The sequence below is a fragment of the Primulina eburnea genome, chromosome 15 (assembly GCF_022965805.1).
Source record: "Primulina eburnea isolate SZY01 chromosome 15, ASM2296580v1, whole genome shotgun sequence".
In the NCBI taxonomy this organism is placed as follows: domain Eukaryota; kingdom Viridiplantae; phylum Streptophyta; class Magnoliopsida; order Lamiales; family Gesneriaceae; genus Primulina; species Primulina eburnea.
The window spans coordinates 25,890,086-25,917,414 of record NC_133115.1 but is presented as its reverse complement, the minus strand read 5'-3'; the positions used below and the strand labels follow the sequence as shown (position 1 = coordinate 25,917,414).

General features: G+C 37.4%; 1 protein-coding gene across 8 annotated transcripts; it reads right to left on the bottom strand.

Annotated features, from left to right (window-relative positions):
* Positions 1 to 205: 205 nt before the first annotated feature.
* Positions 206 to 27,329, bottom strand: LOC140813510 (uncharacterized). 8 transcript variants are annotated; one of them, XM_073172009.1, is made up of 33 exons: positions 27,105 to 27,329; positions 20,869 to 21,012; positions 20,690 to 20,791; positions 19,569 to 19,673; positions 18,010 to 18,141; positions 17,827 to 17,922; positions 17,649 to 17,747; positions 17,469 to 17,564; positions 17,289 to 17,384; positions 17,109 to 17,204; positions 16,929 to 17,024; positions 16,758 to 16,853; positions 16,377 to 16,523; positions 15,269 to 15,382; positions 15,085 to 15,180; positions 14,810 to 14,956; positions 12,043 to 12,168; positions 11,862 to 11,957; positions 11,482 to 11,628; positions 11,197 to 11,310; positions 11,024 to 11,119; positions 10,702 to 10,848; positions 5,095 to 5,211; positions 4,912 to 5,007; positions 4,577 to 4,723; positions 4,002 to 4,118; positions 3,816 to 3,911; positions 3,507 to 3,653; positions 2,948 to 3,064; positions 2,774 to 2,869; positions 2,441 to 2,587; positions 1,733 to 1,814; positions 206 to 1,633 (listed from the first exon to the last, which is right to left on the bottom strand). In XM_073172009.1, the coding sequence occupies exons 1-33, from the start codon at positions 27,183 to 27,185 to the stop codon at positions 543 to 545; spliced, it is 4,722 nt and encodes a 1,573-aa protein (XP_073028110.1). In that variant the 5' UTR covers positions 27,186 to 27,329; the 3' UTR covers positions 206 to 542. The 8 variants fall into 8 exon arrangements, with proteins under 8 accessions (XP_073028110.1, XP_073028111.1, XP_073028113.1 ...); XM_073172010.1 differs by having other exon boundaries at positions 12,043 to 12,153; XM_073172012.1 differs by lacking the exon at positions 14,810 to 14,956 and having other exon boundaries at positions 12,043 to 12,153.

Below are 27,329 nucleotides of genomic sequence, written 5' to 3'. Positions count from 1 at the left end.
TAACTTTTTACAGAAATAGTTTCTGTATAATCGAAAAGGAGATCATCAGTTCCAAATCTTGTGGACAAAATCCCCTTAATACTTAATTTGGTATATATTGATACATTCTCTCTTTGCCTTTATCGGCTAGCACCGATATTTCATAAGATACATCTTAGCCTCCTATTCATACACGAGAACACATGCTGAGGCATAAACTTGTGAGTTGGTGATCTCCATAAGCTCAAACTTTTAGAACAAACAAGTGCCTACATTCGAGACCTCATTGTTTTGGAATGTTCTCTATGAAGCGTAAACATACCAAAGAGAGCACACATTTGCAATTTTTCGTTAAAATAACGACATGACAATAGGCCCTGGTCTTGAACTGTATCTAAAAAAGCCACGGAAAACTTAAAGCATCAACATTTTGTCCCCGAGTAGCGGAAAACAGACATGTTTTGGTTCAAATTCCTCGTTCAAGCAGCCATTATATTTAAACATAAAGGTTAGTTTGAAAAGTCTTCAGCAATTCCTACATAATGTTTTTTGGCTTTTAAGATCTAGGAGCTTTTGTCCGAGAAACCTGTTTCAGTGGATACTTGCGGGGAAGATAATGATGGATTTGCTGGGGACTTGTCTGCATTCTTGTTTTGTGCCACTGATTCAAAACCAGGCGGAATTTCACTTTCGAACAAGGCATCCACGGCTGAGAGATAGAAGGATGGACTCGCAGGCACCTTTTCAACAGTATTGTTTTGATTAGTGGATTCAAAACCTGGGGGGATTTCACTCTCAAACATGGTGGGTTCTCCAGATGGTAATGGGCGTATACCTCCATCTTCCTGATTGTAAGGAATTTCTGGAAAAGGTAAAGTATCATCCAGTGGTATCTCCCCTGTAAGTGTCTTATACGCAAATTCTAGGCATGGATCCGTCCAGGAGTCCCCAAATTCATAGCAAGGCTGCGTATCTTGGGATGCTGCATCGTCATTTGGTTGTTTACCATTGGTCTTCGCTTCAGTTTGCTCTTTCAAATCAGCATTGTCCTCTGCAAGAGGGTTTTCAGCTTTGTTCGACAGCTCTTCATTCAAAGTGGTGTTGCCCTCTGCAAGAGGTTTTTCAACATTGTTCAACGGATCATCTCCTCGAAGAGTTTCCTCGACGGCATTTGCATGATCTGCAACTTCTTTTTTGGGATCAAAATCAGACGGCAAAGGAACACTAGTTGCAGCGGATCTCTTAGTCGCAGCCCAGCGTGTTCGTTCACTTAATTCAACATTGGAGAGCATCTCAGGTTGAGACTTCGCGAGCCTCTTTGAAGCCCGTAATGGCAAGTTCAAATCTCTTCTTTTCTTGGATTTTAGTATTTCTGACCGAGTTCCTCGAGTTCGATTTTCAATCTCACTTTCTGGAAGTTTCTCCTCAGTGAAAGCATCATTAATAGAGGAGCAAATAGCTAAAACGTCAGCCATTGCATTTTCTCCTTGTTTAGAGCAATCCTTTGTGTGTTCAGGGCCCATTTTCATGTCCGAAAGTTTATTTGAATTTTCACATGAAAACGGTCCTTTAAAACTGTCAGATCCAGCAGTTGCAACTATCAAGGTATTGGCCTTTGATGTCGCTGGAGTTTTGGTAACGGAACCACCTGCACCTAAAAACAGACGAACCACCCTGTAAGTACTACAGATGTTTGTCATTGCTAAGGACAGCCACTGAACTAGTTTCATCCTAAAATAGGGGGAAAAAGTACCATTTGTGTTTGATTCTCCACCAACAAAAAGCTTTGCTTCGGTCCCAAGTTGCTTGGACAACTTTTTATTAACTGGAGAGGACTACAAAAAAAAGAGGTTTTCTAAGAGAACGAAATAGCTAACCATAAAAATCAAAAAAAAGTGAAGGGGATAGTTATTTTGGACTGGGAACAAAGATGTCCGTATGTAGACACAAAAAAAACGCCAGCCTAAGGTAGCCAATCCATGGTTATCGATCCAGTAAATTTCAGTTACAAACCATTTGTCAACTTATGATTAAATAAATAGATTTACCAAGGCCGGACAGACCATTCGCCAGTTGAACTTGTTACTTGGACCAGCCAGTCTAGTCTAATTTCATAACACACACTGGAGCTATCCATATGCAAATTAGCGTATCTGTGCTTGATAATCGTCCATTTCGCTTATGCCAGGTAAATTTTGACATTAGTAGCCCAGGTACAATATTTTGGATATATCTAAATGACTATAACTCGTTATGGGTGATATGCTAACTCTTTCTTAATACATTTCTGGACAACCACTTTTGACCTGCATTAGCGTATAAATTACCCTGAGAGCGACACTTAGCTCACTTAACCCCTTTTGTTGCAAATCAAATCATAAAATGGAGAATATATATTAGACGAATATTAAGGAAACAAATTATTCATTAATAAGTGTGATAGACCAAGTTTTTAACTCACGGAGGTTTTCTTCTTAACCGAATTGGGACCATCTCTTTCCCTCCTCTTTGGTCTAATGGCACAGCTACTGATATCATTAGTTTCCAGATACCGCAAAACATCCTTTTTAGAACGAAATATGTAGCCACTGACTGGATCCGTGTATAACTGTGGATGCATAACATCAATTATGAGCATCGATCACTAGAACCTGGTTCAAACACTACATAACAATATCTTTAAAGTGAGCAAAAAAATGCTGACAAGACATGGCACGCGTGACTGCATACACCTCCTTTTCATAAATATTTCAGGTTCTGCTCTTAGAAAACTAAGTATAAAATCATTAATCACCGGATCCTTTCTAATTTTGTCCCCAGATTGACTTGTTTTGATTTCTTTGATCCAACCTGGAGGTAGCCCATCAGTGGATGCAATCTCTGTAGCAACCTGGATATCTTCGAAAAGTAAGAAGCAAAATTGTATACGATGGCTCAAACATATTGCAGAGTTCATCATAGCACAAACCGCAGATGAAGGGTGCTGGCTGATCTTTTTTATTTCAGTAATGCAAGCCGCATCTATCATGGATTTGCATTTCATAGATGCTTCTGGCTTCAAAGCGGAATCACCAGAATTGTCAAGCTGAGAAGATAAAGTTTTACAAATTTTAAAAATCAAAACCGTAAGTTTGAAAGAAATTCGAAAAAACAAGGAATAAAAACACTGCAGATCTGTAATACTTTGACTCTAATAAATGATAAATACAGCCACGTGTTAGGTGCTTGGAGGATAGCATTTTTGCGGTGAAATAGACAGTTTACAGAATTTAAAAAACCTGACCTTATTCACAGATTTTTTCATATTTATAAAGGACAATTTTTTACCATGGACAAAAATATAAACCATGGACATTTTGACATTTCACTATCCAAGAGTTTCCACTAGAGAGTGCACAAATTACCCAGAGAGCAACAATTTGCTTATTCACCCATAAAATTGAGAATAGTAATGAAATGGCGAAGTAAAGTAAAAGATTGTGAAGTAACAAAAGGAAGCAATGACAAGTTTCTCAAATCTCACTCACAGGGATTTTATCCTTGATCGATTGAAAATCATCTGTTTCCCTCCTCTTTGGTCTGATTGCACAACTACGAATATCATTTGTATCCAGAAAACGCAAAACATCTTTTTTTGAACGAAATATGTAGCCACTAACTGGATCTGTGTAATACTGTAGAAATAACATCAACTGAGAAGCTGGTCTAAATACTACATTGTAAAATATACACAAGCAATGAATGCAGAAAACACTAGCATGATGATACACATTTGATTTTCACAAAATATTTGTGGTTTTGTTTGTCACAACAAAAGGAAAGGGAATTTTAGTCACCAGATCCTTTCTAATTTTATCCCCAGATTCACTTGTTTTGATTTCTTTTATCCACCCCGGAGGTAGATCATCATCTGTTGTGAACTCAGTGGCAGCCTGTTCATCTCTCAAATGTCAAAAGCTAAATGGTATAAGATGGTTAAAAATAAGACCCCGAGTTAGTATTAAGATTATCAAATCACAAACCGTAGTGGAAGAGTGCTGGAATTTCTTCTTTGTTTCAGTAATGCAAGAAGTGTCAATCACAGCCTTGCTTAGTACAGATACGTCTGGCATAAAATGGGGTCGAGCCACATTTTTAAGCTGAAAAGTAAAATTCAACAACGGAGAGAGAGTGGATTTATTATAGACAATTAAAAACATAAGTACAAAGTGACTGTAGATTTATAACAATTTGACTCTAATAAATGTGAGGCATTCACACCTCCACCCTTGGAGGAAAAGGTTTTTATGCTAATTAGATTGAATTAAAAGCTGTTAAAAAAACTGAATTAATTTTCTGAAACATTTAGAAATTTACATGGGACACTATTTTACCATCTACATTAGACGAAATTGTGGGCCATACACACATTTGACTACGTTTGTATCATTAAAATTTTGTCCGCTCAAGATGCCTAAATTACCCAAAGAGCAATACTTTGCTCACTCGACCACCGCTTGATATAATATAAAATAATAAAAATGGAAAACATGTCAGAACAATAAGAAGCAACAAAAAGAAACACTAGTGAGTGCAGTAGACTAAGTTTATTGCTCACGGGGTTTATATTTTTTATCAATTTGAGGTCCTCTGTTTCCCTCTTCTTTGGTCTGATGGCACAGCTACGGATGTCATTTGTCTTCAGAAAACGAAAAACATCTTTTTTAGAACGAAATACGTAGCCACTGGCTGGATCTGTGTAATACTGCAGAAATAAAGCACAATATCAAGGATGAGACCTCTGTCGATAGGAAACTAGTACAAAGAATATAATCATGTATAGAATCAGGGGAAACAAGTGCTGAAACCAGATGCATGGCGGCATCCACCTACTTGCCGTAAAACAGTGAGGGTTTGCTCTTAACAAAGATAAGATGAGAGAATTTTAATCACCGGATCCTTTCTAATCTTATCCCCAAATTGAATAGTTTTGATCTCCTTTATCCATCCTGGAGGTAGCCCGTCAGCTGATGCAGTCTCAGTGACAACCTAGACATTATTCAAGCGTCAGAAGATGAATGGTATATGATGGTTTGACCACATACTGAATTAGTGTCAGCTCATAACAGCACAAACCGCATAGGAAGAGTGCATGATTTCCTTTTTTGGTTCGGTAATGTCAGAGGCATCTATATTGGGTTTGTTCTGCACAGATACCTCTGGCTTCATTTGGGGTTCATCGGCACTGTTAAGCTGAGAAAAAATTTACAAATTCGCCAAAGAAAAAACAATGAGTTTTCAAGAACTTTCAGAATATCTGCAACAAAGGAACTATGGGTCTGTCATGTTTTTTAGTCAATCAATGAAGGTAGAGTCGTATGCAGGACGTTAAACCATTGAAAAATCTGAATTTAATGACCCAACACCTGAAATGACACTACGTGTTATTTTACCACGATGCAAGGAGAAATGATGGAGCATGTTGCCTTTTGGTTATGTCGACATTTGTACTTTTTACTTCTGCAAACAGAGTGAATATCTTACTGGGTAAAATATCCAGCAAAAAGAGCAGATCTCCTTAATTTATGAGCCTAGGCAAAGGCATCAAACCCAAGGCATCATGCAGCTTGCATGTACGCCCTTTACATGGTAGTACAACATCAATGTTTCACACTCACTCCAAATGTACCCAACTCTAAAATATTTCTCATCATTTAACGAGCCTTGGTACATGAGAACATACAATATATAAACATAACATAATATCACTCCACCCCCTCCCTACAAAAGACAGCCCTAATAATTTATGACGCTTAAGATTCCCCAGCAAAGAGTGTAAATTAAATTACTTCCAACTTTGCAAAATCAATACCCAAACTCACTCTTAGGTCATCTTCAACCCAAAATTCGTGCAAGTTCTGCACTGATATAGTGTCATTTTTGCACCAATAACATATGTCTTCAACCCATTTTCAAATCTTACGCTAAAAAAAATTCAGAATATCTTTTTTATTTTACTTGCATTATTTCTTACCATTTATTAAATATCTATTTATAAATTTAACAATATAAGTATGATTAATGTTTATATGATATAATTAATATTATATTATTATTAATAAATGTAATTACTTAAAAATAAGTTAAAAGAATTAGACATCTATTTAATAAACGATTTACTAATTATTTATAATTCTAAAATTGAGATGGGGTCCTACACCGTTCAGGTTCGAGAATGCTTGGTTGTTGCACCACAAATTCAAAGAGGCAGTCGCAACATGGTGGAATACAGGTAGCACTCAGGGGTGAGAGGGTTATAGGTTCGTGAGTAAACTCAAAGAAATAAAAATAAAAGTCAAAAAATGGAACATTGAGGTCTTTGGTGATGTGGATGTCAGAATTTTGGAGTTACAAGATAAAATTTCGCAATTGGACGCGAGAGAGGGGGGGGGGGGGGGGGGGGGGGAATTGGTCTGCCAACTTACAAGAGCACCGAAGAGAGGCAAGATGTGAGCTGGAAACTTTATACATCCGATTTCAGATGGAGAGTCAAAAAGCGAAAGTGAAATGGCTCAAAGAAGAGGACCAAAACACTAAGTTTTTCCACTCATTGTTGACTGGCCGAAGGAATAGAGCAATGATCGATAAGCTAGAGTTGGAGGATGGGTCGGTGGTTTCAGAAGAAGATGAGATTGAGAACAAAATTGTTGGTTTTTACAAACATCTATATAGGGCATCGGAAGGAGACGGAACGGGTATTGAAGGGTTGGAGTGGAGGCCAATAGATTCAATCGAGGCAGAACAATTGGAGGTGAATTTTTCGGAGGAAGAGATCAAAGGAGCGGTGTTTGACTGCGATGGATTCAAAGCCCAGGGGCCGGATGGTTTTACATTGGCTTTCTATAATAGGGATACAGTTAAAACGGATCTTATGAAAGTGTTCGCTGAATTTTTGAGGGAGGAATTGTCAATGGAACTACGAATGAAACTTATATTTGCCTTTTACCAAAGAAACAAGAAGCAATGAAGATTAAAGACTTTAGACCTATCAGTATGACAACAAGTTTGTACAAAATTTTGGCCAAAGTACTGACAAACAGATTGAAGGTAGTCATGAGTAACACAATAGCGGAAAATCAATGTGCATTCATAAAAAGAAGACAGATAACGGACTATTGTCTAATCACCAACGAAGTTGTGGAGGAGTAGAGAAGGAAAAAGAAAAAAGGCTGGATTTTGAAAGTTGATTTGGAAAAAGCATATGATAATGTAGACTGGAGGTTTGTTGATTTTGTGCTTAAAAAGAAAGGGTTCGGAGAAAAGTGGAGGAAGCGGATAAAAGGATGCATCTCTAATGTCTCGTTCTTGATATTTATCAACGGAAGACCACGGAGGGGAAGTTTAAAGGGGAAAGAGGACTCAGACAAGGAGACCCTTTATCTCCTTTCCTGTTTAATCTAGTGATTGATGGCTTGGGGCGGTTGGTAGACAAGGCCAAGGCGGATAATGTTGTGAGAGGAGTTGTGGTTGGGAGGGATAAAATCGAAATTTCACACATCCAGTTTGCAGATGATACACTCTTCCTTGTACAATCTGAAAGCCATCTGATGGAAACGGTGGAAATATTAAAATTGTTTTGCAGGAAATCGGGACTGAAAATTAATTTCGAAAAAAGCGCAGTATTGGGTTTGATCTACTCGGATGAGGATGTTGACGAGATGGCAAGAGCAGTTGGGTGCAAGAAAGAGCAATGACCGATTAAGTATATGGGGGCACCTTTGGCAGGAAATCCGACGAAAATGGAATTCTGGGAACCGGTGGTTTCAAAAATGTCGAAAAAATTGGTGAGTTGGAAAAAGTCATTTCTATCGAGAGGAGGTCGGTTGACATTGATTAAATCGGTGTTAAGTGCCATGCCAACTTACTTCATGTCCTTTTTTAAGGCACCTACTAGAGTGGCAAAGCTCACGGAAAAATTGATGAGGAACTTTCTGTGAGATGGACCCGATGGGGAGACGCACTCCCATGTTGTTAGTTGGGAACAAGCGTGCAAGCCGAAAGAGAGAGAAGGTCTTGGTTTAGGTAACATACGGTTGAGAAATTTGGCTCTTTTAGGTAAATGGTGGTGAAGATGCGCAATGGAACAAGAATCTATGCGAAAAAAAGTTTGGCAAGCATTTACGAGATTCAAGAAAATGGAAGCGACGTAAGGTTGGCGAAGAACTCGACTTTGAGAAGCCCATGGAAGTTTATCTCTCGTTCTTACACGACTTGTCATCAATTGATTGGCACGGTGCTTAAGGGTGGGAATTTCCTCCGATTCTGAGAGGATAGGTGGTTGGGGGTCTTGTCCTTCAAAGAGTGTTTTCCTAATCTCTTCCGTCTCTCATTGTCGACTAACAAGCCAATCAATCACTTATATTCTGTCAGCGATTCTCAAGGTGTATCTAACTTTCATTGGGATGTGAGGTTTAGAAGAGGGTTAAACAACATAGAGTTGCGAGAGTTCAGTGATCTTTTAGGTTTCTTAGATTCGGTTAGGTTGTGCGTGGAGTTAGTGGACGTTCGGGTTTGGCTTGGAGATCCTTCTGGTGTTTTTTCAGTCTCATCTCTTTACGACTCTTTCTTTTCAATCAACTCGCTAAATGTTTTCCCATACTATTCTAACATCTGGCGAGTACCTATACCACTAAAGGTAAAGGTGTTTTCTTGGATTGTGGCTTTGGGAAAATTGCAGACTTTTGATGTTGTGCAGAAACGAAGGCCGGGCATTGTATTATCTCCCCAGTGGTGTACTCTATGCAAGGAAAATGAGGAAAACCAAGATCATATATTGTTGCATTGTTCATTTACGACTAGAATCTGGATCAAAGTTATTCATCAATTGGGATTCGAGTGGATTTTTCCAAGCAGATCGAAAGACATGTTTCTCATGGCGCCGGGATTCCTAAAGGGGAAGGGACTTCAAAATTTTTGGTACATAGTTGTCCATTGCATCTTCTGGTCTATCTGGATAGAGCGCAACAGTAGAATTTTCATGGATAGAGATGACTCGTGGGAAGATTTATGGGACAAGATCAAATTCCGAGTGGCGAGCTGGACGCTTAACATACCACAGTTTCAGCATATGACGGTCTCGGACCTAGTTAGAAATTGGAGTTTTATTTGTTGTTAGGAAATTTGTGATTAGATGCTATATGTGATCTACTGTGGAATTTTGATTTTGATGTTGTGTGGTACGCTCATCCACTAAATTTGTAACCTTGTTTTATATTATAATAAATCTTAGTTTCCGATAAAAAAAAGACATGTTTCTTTTGGAGCCGGGTTTACTCACCAGGAGGAGAACTAGAAGTTTTTGGTATTTAGTAGTCCATTGTCTATTTTGATCAATTTGGTCGGAGTGGAACAAAAGAATTTTCACAGACATAGCCGAGTCTACAGATGAGGTCTGGGAGTAGATTAAATTCGGAGTCGCGAGTTGGACGACAAAGTTGCCAGAGTTTAACTACCTTTTTGTCTCAGATGTAATCATAGTTGTCAAAGGCGAGCGCCTCTCGCCTCAAGGCGAGAGACGCCACCAGGCACGGGCGTTGCGCCTGGGGAAATCCCAGGCACAACTATTTACAAAGGCGAGACCAGGCGCGCGCCTGGGCTCGCCTTGGAAGGCCTCTCGGGCGCGCCTTAGGCGCGCCGGAGATTGTGTTTTTTTTAAAAAAAAATTCAGTAACTCTGTTTTTTTTAATATTAACTTAAAATGTAAAAAGCCAACCCAACCTTAAACCCTAGCAGCCCAGTTGACAAATTAAATATCAGAAGACGACAAGAGCATAAGTGTGCAGACTTAACAGAATTACAGAAGTGTGGATGATTGAAGAATTTAATCGTGTTACTTATTATTATGAACTTATTAATTATTTGTTGTTTTCTGTGACATTGTGACTTAATTATTTTATATTTTAATATATTATTCTAAGATAAATATATTTTTTTTAAAAATAAAAAATGTGCGCCTTGCGTCGGTAAGGCGCGCGCCTCGCCTTGCGCCTTGCGCCTCATGCTCCTGAGCCCTTGTGCGCCTCGGTGCGCCTTGCGCCCTTGACAACTATGGATGTAATGAGAGTTTGAGAATTTCTATACTATAGACGACAGTTTAGTAGCTTTCTTTCTTTGCGGGGTTTGTTTGCGAATTTCTCATCCACTTTTTTGTACTTTGTTCTCTTATTCTAATAAAATTTTCGTTTACAATAAAAAAACATTAAAAATAACAAAAATTAAAAAAATAGAAAAAAATGGATTCACCCTACACCAAATTTGGCAGGGGAATTTGGTGAAGGGAAAGGAGGACACGTCCCCCATTGGAGCAAATAACCTCTAATCAAAAAAGGGTTGGAGATGCTCTCAGTCTCTAAATCAAAATGCACTCCAAATAATAAACTGTCACGACATCCTAAATCAAGTTCTGTTAAATGAACTTTCTCTTTTTCAGAATTTAAATTTATCATTGTGATCAATCCCCTTGCATTCCTATCTTAAATTACAACTGCACAGACAACATTCAATACTCCATACTCAAGGCCAACGAGTGCCTAAATTACCAAGAGATCAACATTTTGCTCGCTCAGTAATTTCTTTTGCAAATTAAACATTGTGAACAGAGCAAGTACAAAGCAAAAAATGAAGCAACAATAGACAAACAAAAATTATTTGCGATGAGAATGGTTAGCCAAGTTGCTGACTCACGCTAATTTTATTCTCAAACTTCTTCAGATCATCCAGCCCCCTCCTCTTTGGTGTGATGGCACAACTACCAATATTATTTGTTTCCAAGTATCGCATGACATCTTTTTTGGAACGAAATACATAGCCACTGACTGGGTCTGTGTAATACTGCAAAATTACGTATATCATCAAGTATGAGGCAAGGCTCACCATGACAGTAGTCAAAAAACTAAAAATAGAGTAAAATGTTAATAGAAAGAAATAGGATATGACGTGCATCTTTTATCAAAGAAAATTCGATGGTTTTCTTCTAAGGGTAAAAAGGAGTTGAAAAATAAATTACCGGATCCTTTCTAATCTTATTCCCAGATTTACTTGTCCGGATTTCTTTTATCCAACCTGGAGGTAAACCTTCCGTGGAAGAGCTCTCAGCCGCAACCTAGATATGTTTGAAAGTCAGAATTTAAAATTTTCAAGACTGCTAGCAAAGATGGAGAATTGAATAAATCACAAAACCGCAGCGATAGATGGCTTGTCCTTGTTTTGTTCAGAAATGAAACCGTCATTGGTTACAGATTTGAATTGCAGAGGTGCTTGCGGTTTTGAAAAAGTTTCACCCACACTATCAACCTGAAAAGTTGAATGTTCAAAAGAAAAAAAGCATAAAAAGAAAACATGAGTTAGACACATAAGCTTGCTATCTGAATAAACCTTCACAAATAAAGGGACTATTGATTTCTAATTCTCACGAGTACATAAAATACCAACAGATGAAGATCGAAAATTAAACAGCTAGCTTACAGAGACTCCGCTCTTAATCAACTTGAAATCATCCAGTTTTCGCTTCTTTGGGGTGATGGCACAGCTACCAATATCATTTGTCTCCAGATATCGCATAACATCTTTTTTAGAAAGAAATACGTAGCCATTAACCGGATCTATGTAATACTGCAAAATTGAGAATAAAATTAAGGATGAGACAAGGTACATCAGGAACTGGTCCAACAACAAATAGACCTACTTGGTAAAATATACATAGATTGGATCCGTGCAGAAACCACACACAAAAACGTGCAAATGCCAAATAGTAGTGCAAAATCATAGTGCATACACCTACATGTCGTAAATGGTTCGAATTATTGGTCGTGAGAGTGTATTAGAAAGGTAGAGAAACTAATTACCGAATCCTTTCTAATCTTATTCCCGGATTTACTGGTCTTCACTTCTTTTATCCAGCCTGGAGGTAGCCCATCTGCTGATGTGCTTTCACTGCGAGCCTAGACATCCGACGTCAGAAGCTAAATCAAAAAACTAAGCTTGACACAAATATAGAATTATTATTGATCTTATCACAGTACAAACCATAGTAGAAGTGTTCTCGTTCTTCTTTTCAGCAATGCAATCTTCAACTGTCGTGAATTTGCATTGTGAAGGCGCGTCTGGCTTCAAATTGGTAAAACCAACATTATCAACCTGAAAGATAACCGATTAAAAGAGAAGAAATAAATAAATATATATATATATATATATATATATATATATATATATATATATATATATATAGGATATGCAAGAATTTGAGAGATATATATAGGATATGCAAGAATTTGAGAGATATCTAAATTATCACGTAACAATAAAGGCACAAACTAAGAAGGTATAACTAATTCAATATTTATTCAGACTGACTCAGAATTTTATGTCAACCATTCAAATCTACACTGGTTATCAGTTTACCATCAAAATAAGAAGGGAAAATTGGTCATATCAATCATTAGACTGAAACTTCATGTGAAAAACTTTAAGACTTGATGACTATAACATTTGAAGACACCATGGTGCACCAAATGTTCAACAAAAATGGTGAGCACTCAATAGCTCCTCAGGCAAGCCCGGGGCACTTCTTTCGATCTAACCAAGGTCCAAAACGAGGGTGGTTGAGACTGTCGTCGGGTTGAGCATTCTGCCTCCTTCCATAGTAAGTCATGGCAAAGCTTTCAAATATGTGATATTACATGGTTGGCATTCACTTCCTACTCCTGAAACCGATCAAACAACTACTCAATTACTATAGCCCCAGCCAGCAACCACATATAGGGATGGAGGAGTCTAAAGGTAGTCCACATCTTCCATTGAGAACATCAACTCCTACTGAATATCAGGCTTGAAGAGAAAGGGTTTTGCTACTACCGTAATGATAAGTAAACGTAACACCAAGCAATTTAATCTCATCATAGCATAGGAAGACGTTACTGCAACGGGAAAGGAAAGGGAAGAACTCGATGAAAAAGAAGTAGAGATTGAATGAGAGATACCACCACATTCCTTGATGGGCAATAGGAGACAAACCACCATTAAGGTACGTGGTTTTGCGAAGAAAAGGGCTCTTACAGTTTTGATAGACAGTGGAAGAACCAATAGCTTCCTTGAAAATAACACAGCAAGACATTTGAATTGTTCGTTAATGGAGACTGAACCCTGGCTGGTTACTGTAGCAGACAGAAGCAAGACTACAAGCATGTCGAAGTGCTCGTTTTTTACCCGGAAAATGAATGGTTATAAATTTGAGGCTAAGCTTCGAGTAATTCCCCTAGGTGGGTGCAATGTTATTCTTGGAGTGGACTGGATGTGGAATTACAGCCAGGTGACATTCGGTTACAAAGAAGGAAGAGTCTTATTACACCATAACGGTGAAAAGATCATTATCTCCAGCATAATGAAATTTCTTGAATTCTACTGAGTTGTTACAAAGATCTCTCTCCCTGACCCTAAAATCTGAGTCGTCCATTCTAATTAAAGTCCAAGCCATTCATTCTATTTTATAAAAAATAGCAAATTAGTTTTTTTTCTAAGGTTTAACTCTGTTAATAACATTGCCCCTGCCTTAGTTCAGCCTAGTCCTCAAGGATTAAAGTCTGGAAACTGTTGTGCTATGCTATCCCAATTTTCCAGATTTGCTTCCTCCGGCAGCGTATTACACCAGTGACTAAGAGCTTGAGCAACAGGTTGTTCTAGTGTTTAATCAATTGACGAACTAGAACCGCTTGGGCATACATGTGAAAGTTGCCATCAGCATCAACTGGAGGAAGAGCAATGGCTGGTTGATATTTGGGGTTGATCTTCCTCTTGAGCAATGATACATGAAAAACTGGATGCATTCTTGAGCAATTTTTTTTTTTGATAGGAAACATCAATTGAGCAATATGGTAATTGAAGTTTGTAAAAAACAGGTCCAGTTTTCTCTAATATCATATAAGGACGGAAATACTTCGCCGAACGCTTCATTTGTTTCCTGAGGTTCTGATGTCCCTACCAAGAGCAACTTCTAAATAGTATTCGAGAATTTTTAACATTTGAAGTCTGTCAGAGAGAAGTTGTGCTGCTGAATTGGATGAACTTTGTAGATAAGGACTGAGCAAGGGTTGTTGGGGCTGGTAACCATAAAGGGCCTCGATTGGGGTACATTTTATTGAAGAATGGAAGGTAGAATTGAACCACAACTTTGCTAGAGATAACCGCTGTAACCATTTAGACAGTTTTAAATGCGACATGCCGTCGATTTATCCATTCAGATTGCCCATCACTTTGGGGGTGATGGGATGTACTCATATGCAGTTTGGTACCCATTAACTTGAAGATTTCCTTCCAAGAAGAGCTGTGGAAAACCATGTTCCCATCGCTTACAATTGCTTCAGGAAGACCGAAAAGTTTGTAAATCTGGTCCAAGAAAATTTGAGGCAATCATTCCGCATTGTAACGATGACTCAAGGGATCTAAAATGACTGTATTTGGTCGGTCGATCGACCACCACCCATATCACATATTTCCCACCAGGTTTCCGAAGTCCCTCCATAAGGTCCATAGAAATGTGGCCCGACGGTTTGTCAAGAATGGCAGGGGTTGAAGAAATCCTGGGTATTTGATGTTTTCATCCTTGCATCTCAAACAAATGTCACAGTTCGGTATGAAATGTTCAAAATCCTTCTTCATTCCCATCCAATAAAAATCAAGTAACAAGTCTAAATAAAAAACAAATACTTCTCTTGAATTTGTTAACATAGAAACGAAGCAACGAAAGGCAAGAAAAATCAAACATAGACAATGGAGTTCAACTGAACCACACACTCACGGGAATTTTCTCCTTTATCAGCATGAGATCACCCAACTCCCTCTTCTTTGGTTTGATAGCACAACTATCAATATCACTAGTTTCCACATACCGCAAAGCATCACTTTTGGAACGAAACATGTAACCAGTGATTGGATCCGTGTAGTACTGAAGATATTATGAATGTATAAGAAAATGGCTAAACTACAAAACTAAGTAAAAATTGCGATACGAAAAATTAACATGCACCAAGTTTTGTTTTTATGAATACACGAGAATGGAAAAGGATTGCTCACCGCATCCTTTCTAATCTTATTCCCAGATTTCCTTGTCATAATTTCTTTTATCCAGCCATGAGGTAACCCCTCAACTGATGTGCTCTCAGAAGCAACCTAGACAAATACCAAATTTATGAAGCTAAACCATATGATATGATTTTAATAAATCTACAGTCAGCGATAAGCTCATCACAACACAAACCAATGCGAAAGAGTGCTTGCTGTTCCTCTTTTGAGGAATGCAATCTGTATCTGTCATGGATTTGCTTAGCGGGGATGTGTCTGGCTTCAAAAAGGGTACGCCAACATTGTCAGGCTGAAAATTTAAGCATTCAAAGAAGAGAACAATGAAAAGAAATCAATGAGATAGAAAGAAATCTGCGACACATCTGCATAGAATCCTACATGAAAGGGAGTACTAGCTGCAATGCTTGAGTAGCGTAAATGGTGACAGTGTCACAAACTAGAGTTAGAGTTGTTTTCTAGCGTAAATTAAAGAGTGCATTTAGTTTACTAATAATGAAGATAACTTTGAGTTTATAGGTTGGACCTGTCTATTTCATAATGATTCCAACAATCTAGGAGATGTACCAACACAATAAGACTGTGCCAGATAACCTAAATATTGGGGTTCAGTGATTCCAACGATTGAGGGGAAATGCCAAATGACACATTTTTAATTTTTATAAAATGTGTCAGATGCGCAACAAAGACCATTCTGATTCAAACATACAAAAGTTAGTTTGCTAACAAAACATAAATCCAACATCTTCTGCTGAAGACTTTTCCCAAATTCAAAAAGCTTTTACTCCTCAAAATCACCCAAAACAAAACAAAACAAAAGAAAACAAAACTTTGCGCAACAAGAGTAAATGCAAGATTAACCCTCAAATAAAAAAAGAGCACGCAGAGAACTGATATTAAAGGTTCCCATGGGAAAAATCTATCCAAAAGTCATGTCAAATTTGCATCATCTGGTTCTCCGATCAGTACACACTAAAATCATCAAGGCCACCAGGAAATTGAAGCATAAAGATCTTCAATGGGTTTCATTTTTTCTTTACAGTTAAATAAATTAATCATGGCTAATTGATGCTTCCACGTTCTACTTCACAAGTTCAGCAGATTCAATGGTGCACAAGCAATCTACCATAGCAACATTTTTAACACTGGATAATTGAACAGAAGACATTCAGCATATAAATGAATAAAAGCAAAAGATAGCAACTAATGAATCTGGAAAAAAATGAACACAAGGCAACAAAAAAAATCATTAAAGATAAAAGTAGCTAAGCAATTTTCTCACTCACGGTGACTTCATTCTTATTCAACTTGAGATTGTCAAATTCCTTCCTCTTTGGCATGCAGGCACAACTACCAATATTGTTAGTCTCAAGATACCGCAAAGCATCTTTTTTCGAGAGAAACATGTAACCATTGACAGGTTCAACGTAATACTGCAGAAATTTAAAATGAAACAAATGATGAGAAACATATTTCAGGATATATATAAGACTACAAAAACAAATTTAGATGATAATATATCCACAGAGTGATAAACAAGACATAATAAACTACACATGTAAGAAAGTGCACTAAAGCACAGCCATGTCAAAATATGCAGCTTCACATAAACCATGTCAAGTGTTTCACTCGGAATGTTATAGATTTAACATAAACAGGTAAATCACCGGATCCTTTCTAATCTTATTCCCTGATTTACTGGTCTTGATTTCTTTTACCCAGCCAGGAGGTAGCCCATCTGCTGGTGTGCTCTCAACGTTAACCTAGACATTGATGAAAAATTAAAAGTTAGATTATGTAAGGTAGATTGACCAGATTGAGCTCATCTAGGCACAAACCACAGTGAAGGATTTCTTTCTCTTCGAATTTTTCCCAGGAGTGGAACCAACTACCGAAGGAGGTATGACATCAACTGATGTTGTCTCGGTGTCAACCTAGATAAAATTCAAAAGTCAAGAGCTAAATATTACAAGATGGCTTTCACATGGATCTAGAATTTTGCTCATAGCAGCACAAACCACAGTGAATGAATCCTTCCTCTTCGAAATTTTTCGGGGAGTGGAACCAGCTACTAATGGAGTTACCGCATCAGCTGATGTGGTCTCAGAGTCAACCTAGATAAAATTCGAAAGTCAAGAGCTAAATATTACAAGATGGTTTTCACATGAATCTAGACTTTCGCTCATAGCAGCACAAACCACAATGAATGAATCCTTCCTCTTCGAAATTTTTCCGGGAGTGGAACCAGCTACTAAAGGAGTTACCGCATCAGCTGATGTGGTCTCATAGTCAACCTAGATAAAATTCAAAAGTCAAGAGCTAAATATTACAAGATGGTTTTCACATGAATCTAGAATTTCGCTCATAGCAGCACAAACCACAGTGAATGAATTCTTCCTCTTCGAAATTTTTCCGGGAGTGGAACCAGCTACTAAAGGAGTTACCGCATCAGCTGATGTGGTCTCAGGGTCAACCTGGATAAAATTCAAAAGTCAAGAGCTAAATATTATAAGATGGTTTGCATGGATCTAGACTAAGTCGCTAATAGAAGCACGAACCACATCGAAGGATTTCTTCCTCTTTGAAATTTTTCTGGGAGTGGAACCAGCTACCAAAGGAGGTACAGCAGCATCAGCTGATGTGGTCTCAGAGTTAACCTAGATAAAATTCAAAAGTTAAGAACTAAATATTACAAGATGGTTTTCATGGATCTAAGTCACTCAAAGTAGCACAAACCATAGTGAAGGATGTCTTCCTCTTCGATTTTTTTCGAGGAAAGCTACCTGCTTCTGATGGAGGCAGGCCATCTGCTGATGTGCTATTAGAGGCAACCTATATATTTTTGAAGTCAGAAGATAAAATTTTGTAATATGATTTGAACAGATATTGAAATAGTATTGAAATAATCGCAGTACAAACCACAGTGAAGGATTTCTCCCTCTTTAATTCTTTTGCAGGTAAGCAATCTACTTCTGACGAGGATTTGCATCGTAGAGACATGTCAGGTTTTAAAGAAGGTTCACCCACATTATCAAGCTGAGCTGATAAGAACTGCATGACATGAAATATCTGAGCGTCTTCAAAGCAAAATAGTCAGCAGATTGGTTAATTAAAACTTCATGAGCTGAACATTCATGTGGCATCTCCCTCTACCATGTAAAAATCAACAAATATATAATTATTCACAGCAATTAAAAAATATATAATTATTCAAAGCACACGGCCAAATCATGATTCCAAACATTAGGACTAATAAGACAGAAATCAGCCTACTTGTTCCATAAGAGGTCATTTAATACGTTATTATCATAAAATTACAAAAAAGTTTTCACCAAATGCAGGGACCTATGTGAAGTGGGGTGTAACAGAAAAGACTATGGCTAATAACGGGGGCTGTAACTGAAGAATCATGGCAAGTGGCAACTAACGGCTATTAATGGGGCTGTTATACCTAAGATTTTCACTCCTTTAAAAACCCAACGAGATGAATATTTGAGATCCACAGAAAAACACACAAATTTCGCTCTACAAAATTTCGGCTGACACAAGACTGGTTTCTGCTAGGACATGAAAAAGTCTATTTTCGGAATACTTTGGCTTCCTAGATCTATTCCAGCGGTAAACCAATGTTCTGACCTCTCCTCCAGAAGGATTAAATCTAGCAAACTACGTAACTATGTAAAAACTAATATTTTTCAGTGTTAAATGAGTTCATTTCGTTCCAGTTTTATTCTATGAGAGTGTGGCCAAGACATATGTTTGGCTCTGTTTCTGTTATATGCTTCTGTTTATAAGAAATTATAATGTGTGTGTGTGGTTTATTGCTCGTTCGGCCCCAAATTGTTGAGAATTTATCATGACACTAACCCTCGCCTACTCTTCCCAAATAAGAATGATAATGAAGCTAAACAAAAAGAAAAAACTCTGTTTCGTGGATGGTGAAATTTTGGTCAAGACGTTTGAACTGCTGCAAAATTTGTTTCTTTAAAATTTCTCGCTGCTGACTAATTTAGTTTTATACTGATAGATGTTAGTTCTGTTTCATTGTTGTTTTCCTTTTTGGTTGTAAAGACAATTGATTTCCAATCATGGAATTAACTTCGAGGCTTAACCTTTTCTAAAGTTCAATTTCAGACTTTTGGGAGCATTCCAATACCATGTTTCCAGTCATGGCGTGTGACAACCTACATATTAATCAACAATGTAGGAAGCACTAGAATTTTTTTCTCTCAAACAGTCAAACACGAGAATTAACCTTACACCATTTCCATAGTTCACCTCAAATAATCACCTAGTATCCACTACCCAAAAATAAGATCGGACATCATATAAAATTCCATGATGAGCATATGGTGTAGACAAGTCCACACATCTGCGTTCTCAATGAAGAATGAAACACAAGTTTGTTTGAGCATGAAAACGGAATAAGGATTAAAAATTAATTTGTGCCACAAAATCACAAAAGAGCCCATGCGTACTTTGGGTTGTTCAGTTGCGGCATCGTTTTGATCGATAGTTTTGAGATATCGAGCCACCGCAAGCTTGGAATAAAATTTATACCCAGTCGACGAATCAATATAAACCTGCAAGAATGAGAAGAAATCCTTGAGAAATCCAAAGTCAATGTCGTACTAATAATTTTGAAATTTTATACAACATAATAGCTTAAAGTGATGAGACAAATATAAGAGTCCCTACTATGAACAAGAATAACAAAATACGATAGAGCAATATCTACAGATTACATAACATGGTTTTCTATGACCTGAGGACAGGGACGACAGCGAACAAAGTCAAAAAAATGGAATATACAAAATAAGAGAGCACACAATTCATGTTATAGAAAATTTCCTCACTCCTAGTCATTGACAGAGATATTGTAGTACAATTGAACAATGCTGAAACAGAAAATCAAAAAATAACACCTCAACATTAGTAATAATCAATCAAACCATGTGACCTTACATTGTGGTGTCATTTCATGCATTGAAACTGCAAAAAGAAGTCAATATGCAGCTTCCACAACTCAAGAATACTGGTTAATATTGAGGTTATTTGATAGTCTATATTTAAAATCTCTAAGCTTAAATGTTTTTTTTTTGAAAAGAAACGATATTTTATTAAAAAGATATCAAGGATTACAAGAGCGGATAAGCAATCCGCGAAATAAAGAAAGATTACAAGATTACACTGCTATTGTTACGACTCTAAGCTTAAATGTAGTCGTGTAGTTGTGAGCCCCGATAAACTTGACTCCATTAAATCTAGCAAACCACTAGTGATTCCAAAGAGTTAACCAACCAATAGTCCCAAACTAATGTAGCAAGAGACCATAATTCATTTCCAAGGGATTAGAGTATCTTAATTCTTTTTAACAAAGAATGATAGTTGCACATGTTAGGCATTCACTAAAGCCTCTGGGAGTTGTCCTTTTATCTTACTTATCTGCCAAAATTTGAGAAAGTGTGCTCAGTACGTGCAATCGCAGCTTACTAATCAATTCATAGTATTTAAATGACGCGATAAATAAAGTGAAGATGCACCAGCTTAAAACTTTTCCATAAAGCATTGACATTACTCCTTTTACACAGTTATATACCTTGTAAGTTGATCCAGCACTTGAACCATTCTTCCGTATTTTTTCCTCCATTCTCCATCCGTCGGGTAACCATTTAGGAGACTTGTTACTTTTAACTGATATCTGTGATCAGGAGAATAAATTCATGTAAATGAGCAACACAGACAAATATTAATATGATAAGAAGCCAGTAGACTCACAGCATCAAATTTACTGTCAGAGGATTCCCCATTATCATCACAATTTGTCTTTAGAGGAGCATCACGGAAAAAATCTTCAGTAGCACAGTGTATGACATCCTTCTTGGAATGATACTTCACACCAGTTGTGACATTGTAGTAGTACTACATCATCAGACACAAAAACTATAGTTCTTGTTGGTTTGTTGATATTCTATCCTTTTTCCACCAGCAATTAAATACGATGTGAGATCATTCACGAGCTTCGAAAAGCAATTGAGTAAAAAATGGATCCACGAAGAGCTTTCAAGAGGCAATGAAGTATATGTGGTTAGATGGAAGCAGGTAAGCAAACCAAAGGAAATGGGAGGGTTGGGAATGGGAAATATTTGTCTAAGGAACAAGGGTTTACTTGGTAAGTGGTGGTGGAGAAATTCGGTGGAAAAGGAGTCATTGTGGAAAAAAGTGATTATGAGTATCTACGGCCTACATGATAACGGATGGGATTTAGGTTTGGCGGAGAAGGTGACATTCAAAAGCCCTTGGAAGTGTATATCCCGATCATACCAGGCTTTCCATCAGCTAGTTAGGGGGGTGCTAAGACAAGGTAACTTAATTCGTTTCTGGGAGGATGTTTGGGTGGGTGAGTTAGCGTTTAATGTACGGTTTCCATCTTTATTTCGAATTTCTTGTTTTGTTAACAAACCAATTAGTCATTTCGTAGAATTCGTCATTTCTGGGGGTATTTCAACAATCATTTGGGATGTGAGATTTAGAAGAGCTCTTAGCGAGGGTGAGATTCACGAGTTCACAAACTTGATGTCAGTGTTAGATCGAGTCAAATTGCAGGAAGGGGTTCAGGACTTTAGAGTGTGGTTGGGGGACGTTTCGGGGATCTTTTCGGTCAAATCTTTTTACGGGTCTTTCTTTCAAAACCCTTCCTCTATTTTTTTCAACTCTTACAACAGCATTTGGAAAGTTCATGTCCCACAGAAAGTCAGGATTTTCTCATGGATAGTAAGCTTGGGGAGGTTGCCGACATGTGATTCTGTGCAGAAAAGGTGGAAGAATTGTGCCTTAAGACCGCAATGGTGTTGTCTATGCCGAAATCATGAAGAAAGTCAAGATCACATTCTGTTACATTGTCCTTTCGCAACAGGTATTTGGAATAAAGTGCTAAATGAGCTGGAATTTCAATGGGCTGCGCCAAGACATGCAAAAGATTTACTTCTTGACAACTCTTGGTATCCGTTCGCGAACAAATTTAGAGAGTTTTGGTTTATCATCATTCATACCATATTGTGGACAATTTGGTTGGAAAGGAACAAAAGGATATTTCAAGATGCTTACGAGTCAAATGACCAAGTATGGGAGAGAATAAAATTGGGAGTGGCCACTTCGACGGTCAATCTTACTCAGTATCAACATCTAAGGGCCTCCGATCTCTATAGGGACTGGAAATTTGTATGGTCTTGAGTTTTTGTTTTGTGTTTGGTGTGATTAAACAGGTTCAAAACTTTGTGGTAGTGTAGGAATGTTGCGGATTACTCATCCGTACATATGATGTAATTAATCCCTAAATTAATAAAATTTGTTTCTTATCAAAAAAAAAAAAAAAGATTGTTAGAGAAATAAAAGTTCAAGATCAAGAGTTTTGATTCCAATTCCTAGTTTTGGGATCTTTATTTTCGCAATAAATTGTTAGTGGGTTGATTTTAGTGTGGATTACATATTAGTAGGTTTTTCTTAGTTTATTTTTTTAATTTTCGTGATTTATTTTTGTGGGCTATTTAGAAGGTAGTTTAGAGTTTATTTGAAGCCCATTATGGGTAGGTTAGGTTTGCATTGTCATATATATACTTTGTACTTGTTATTTTATGGAAAAAAAAAGACCATTTTGATTGAAATTTGTCCTTGAATTTTAGGGCTCCAAGAGTCATATGGGATTTTCATCCCAATTTCGGTCTTTGTGACAAACATGAAAGGCAAAGCCTTGTGGCGTTCAAATCTAAATACCTTTGGCTCTTACCTCAATTTTAGGCAATGGGTCAAGGTACATTTATGGATAATTTTGATTCTTGCTCCTTGTGGCATTCGAATCTGGATACCTTTGGCTCTTACCTTGATTATAGGCAATGGGTCAAGGTATGTTTATGGATAATTTTAGTTCTTGCTTCAATGTAGTGATGGGTCGAAGTGTGATTTCATGTGCCAAAGCTCTTTTCTAAATTATAGACAATGGGTTAAGGCGAAATTATGTACCAAAGTTCTTGCTTAGATAAGCAACGGGTCGAAGTTCTTGCAATATCATGTTCTTGTCGTTATTTAATTTTCGTGTCTTGTTTTAAATAAATCGTGTCTTGCTATATTTTTAAGTCCTAGGCAAAATAAGAGTTTAAAATACTATTTTGGTGTTTCATTGTTTTGAGTTTATCAAACGATGTCGCATGAGGGTCGTATCAAAATGTTTCCGTTGACATTATACCACTTTAAAGATGCCAGGTAGGAAACAGATCAAATGAACAACAATATTGGCCGTGAACATGGAAGAGAAAAAACTAAAGAAGGTAAAATAGATTGAACAACAAAACCTCTATAATGCAATAAAATCATATTTTAATTTCCCTATTTTTACTCAATAGTTGTTAGTTGCTCTCACAATGGTCTGTTAAGTCTGATGTAAATATAAAAGACAGCATAATCTCTTGGAGATTTTTCATCCGTCCACCAAAAAACCTAATTGCATGTGTTCTCTAAGTCTGCTACATGGTTTCGTCTTTTTGTTGTCAATAAAGGAAAGAAGAGTTTTTCACTCAGTTTTTGTTGTCGCATGAGGGTCGTATCAAAATGTTTCCGTTGACATTATACCACTTTAAAGATGGCAGGTAGGAAACAGATCGATCTGATCAACAATATTGGCCATGGTACGAAAATCTAAATCCAAATGTGAACATGGAAGAGAAAAAACTAAAGAAGGTAAAATAGATTGAACAACAAAACCTCTATAATGCAATAAAATCATATTTTAATTTCCCTATTTTTACTTAATAGTTGTTAGTTGCTCTCACAATGGTCTGTTAAGTCTGCTGTAAATATAAAAGACAGCATAATCTCTTGGAGATTTCTCATCCGTCCACCAAAGAACCTAATTGCATGTGTTCTCTAAGTCTGCTACATGGTTTCGTCTTTTTGTTGTCAATAAATGAAAGAAGAGTTTTTCACTCAGTTCATACGAGGAAAAAATATAATCCGTTCAATTTTCCATTTTGTCAGCTATCTATACACTTACCCAGACATATTTTGTCAGCTCTCTATACACTTACCTAGACACAAACAAGAAATGCTTAAATTTCTGGAAATCATAAATGATTAACTAAAACAGTTCATTTCTATTGTTAATTTAGTAGTTTCTTATAATCACCTTCCGGAAAACAAAATACTAACTTTGATATTCAAATAGTGTATACATAGTTGACTGCAGAATGACCGCCAGATACAGTTCCAAAAGCAACTTGATCAAATGTGTCCAATGTACCAATAATGTCTCAGTTGCATATTTTGGATTTTTTTTGTTTCAACTATTATTTTAATATTTTCCATAATTATAGCTTGTCAAACATCAATAACTATCATAGGACCCAAGTGAAGGTTAGAAAAAAATAGAAGCATCATATATCTTATTCCATCATAGATCAATAAGCAATGCAATCCACACAATGAGGACGAAAACAAATAACGATAATTTGTAGGCATGTGACATGAATATATGATGCAATCCCTTTGGGAATTAAATGGTATAAGCATGATCATTGGAATTCCAAAAGTTAACTTAAAATCTTATCTAAAAATTTCATGTCATGCCTAACTGTTTTTTTAAGCTTTTTTCACACTTAATGAACTCGACCTTAGGCGACTGATTTTTTTCGCTTTTTCCTGAATCAAAGCATTTTCTTCACACTTCACGCTTAATCGCACTTTTTAAAACACTAGTTTTAAGTATCTAGGAACAGAGTCGTCAAAACGAGCTAGCGGGGCAGGCCGACCCACAGCCCGTCATTTGGCTGGGCAGGTTGGAAAATTTCCACCCCACTCTGTCTATTTGGCAGTCTAGGTGGTGTGGAGCGGCCGGAAGGCTTTAGTTATATCAGGCGGGCTGGAAAATTGACAACCAACCCGCCAACCTATTTGGCAGGTCAGGATGACCCGGCATGCCCAGCTCATTATGACAGCTCTATCTAACATTTTTGCAAAAGATAGATTGATAAAATAAATTACATAGATACAAGCAGGATCGTTGAAATGGAGGTGTGTTAGGTGTTCTTTGTGGTTGAAGGTAGCTTTAAGGGCCCAAAAGGAAGTTTTATAAAATGACAGTCACACCTACTATGTTATATGAAGCTAAGTATTGGGCTATGAACCGGGAAGGTTGGGAATTTACCACCCCACTCCGTCTATTTGGCAGTCTAGGTGGGGTGCAGCGGCCGGAAGGCTTTAGATATTAGCGGGCTGGAAAATTGACAACCAACCCGCCAACCTATTTGACAGGTCAGGATGACCTGGCATGCCCAGCTCATTATGACAGCTCTATCTAACATTTTTTGCAAAAAGATAGATTGATAAAATGAATTACATAGATACAAGCAGGATCGTTTAAATGGAGATGTGTTAGGTGTTCTTTGTGGTTGAAGGTAGCTTTAAGGGCCTAAAAGGAAGTTTTATAAAATGACAGTCGGACCTACTATGTTATATTAAGTTGAGTATTGGGCTATGAACCGGGAAGGTTGGGAAATTACCACCCCACTCTGTCTTTTGGCAGGTCTGGGTGGGGTGGGCGGCCTGCGGGGCTTTAGTTATATTAGGTTGCAAAGAAAATTGATAACTCAACCCGCCTATTTGGCAGCCGGCGGATGACCCGGCATGCCTAGCTCATTATGACAGCGCTATATAATGTTTTTGCAAAAGGATAGAAGTGTTGATAAATTGAATTACATAAAATACAAGTAGAATAGTGGAGGTGTGTGCTAGGTGTTCTTTGTGGTTGAAGATACCTCTACGGGCTTAAAAGGAAGTTTTATATAATGACAGTCGGACCTGCTACGTTATATGAAGCTGAGTATTGGGCTATGAACCGAGCATTAGATGAAAATCACCGGGACGAGGATGTTTAGGTGAATGTACAGATATACGAGGATCAATAAAATAAGAAATTAGAATAGAAAGTTGGATTTGCATCTATCGAAGAGAAACATAAAAAAGACACGTTTGTGATGGTAAGGGCATGTAATTAGACAAATAATAAATGCCCCAGTTAGGCGACGTGCAACCATGACAAATACATACATTAACCAAGGAAGATGGAGACCATAGAAGACTAGGTTAGCAAAGATAAAACAAGATAAATCCATTCAATATAGATGAGGATTTAGTATGGAATAATGTGCAATGGCATAGGAAGGTCCATATAGCTGGACCCCACTTAACGGAGATAAAGGCTTGATTGTTGTCGTATACTAATCAATTCGTGTTAAACACGCAAAAAAATATCATGATCTTATTTTATGAAATGCTAAAATTATAGAAATTATTTTACAAATCTAACGTTCTTGTCCCAAAATTCCAAAATCATATACCTGATGCCCAACAACTAGAAAACAACATTATGCAATGTTATTTTGTATCCTGGCAACTAATTATATAAGAACCAATTAATTAAGCTCAAACAACCAACACATGTCTCCAATGTGCCCCATCATCAATTCAAAGGCAGAATAACTAGAAGTTTCAGAAAAATAAAAGATATCACAACACATGATAGCATGTAAGCAAATTAAAAACTATTACCATCAAATACTTGCCGATTCTAAACCCAACCCCTTTACTATAGCCATATGAGGCTAAAAAAACATACAATAGCAAGATAGATATGCATAGATAATCAAGATTCAGCAAACCCGTTTTTTATGCCAAAATGCAAACTATTAATCTAGTCATTCCACACCAGAGGACCTCCATTTTATCTTAAAAGCAAAAAGGTGTCCATTGACCATTATTACTTTTTTAGGTTATATAATCACCCCATGGTGCTACCAGGTTGATTTATCAAATGAATTACCATACCCATATACAAGAGAGGGGGGAAGCTTACCCAGAAACAATTGATGGACTAAAAGATCAAATCATTCCATGGATCGGATTCTTCTGAGAGTTGTACAGATGGTTACCTAAACCACGTAAATGAAGTAGAAAAAACCAATTACCTTGACATTCCTCCCGTTTTTCACCTCAGTCTTCTCGGCGAAGCCTGGAGGAAGCCACTCCGAAGAATTCCCGGCATCCATTTCGCCGGAATCTCGAGATTAAACTGCTAGCACGCCAGTGTGAATAGTTTACACAGCTAGGGTAGGTCTACGGAAATGGACAGAAGGGGCAACACGTGTTGCCATGTGTGTTCATGTAATAATGCACTCAAAGGGAATTTCAAT

Coding starts and splice junctions, on each gene's coding strand:
- LOC140813510 (XM_073172009.1), bottom strand. CDS start 27,185: ATGGATGCCGGGAATTCTTCGGAGTGGCTTCCTCCAGGCTTCGCCGAG. Junction 21,013..27,104: donor AAAACGGGAGGAATGTCAAG/GTAATTGGTTTT, acceptor CTGATGATGTAG/TACTACTACAATGTCACAAC. Junction 12,169..14,809: donor TGATAAAGGAGAAAATTCCC/GTGAGTGTGTGG, acceptor CTTCTCTTTTAA/TCGGTTATCTTTCAGGTTGA.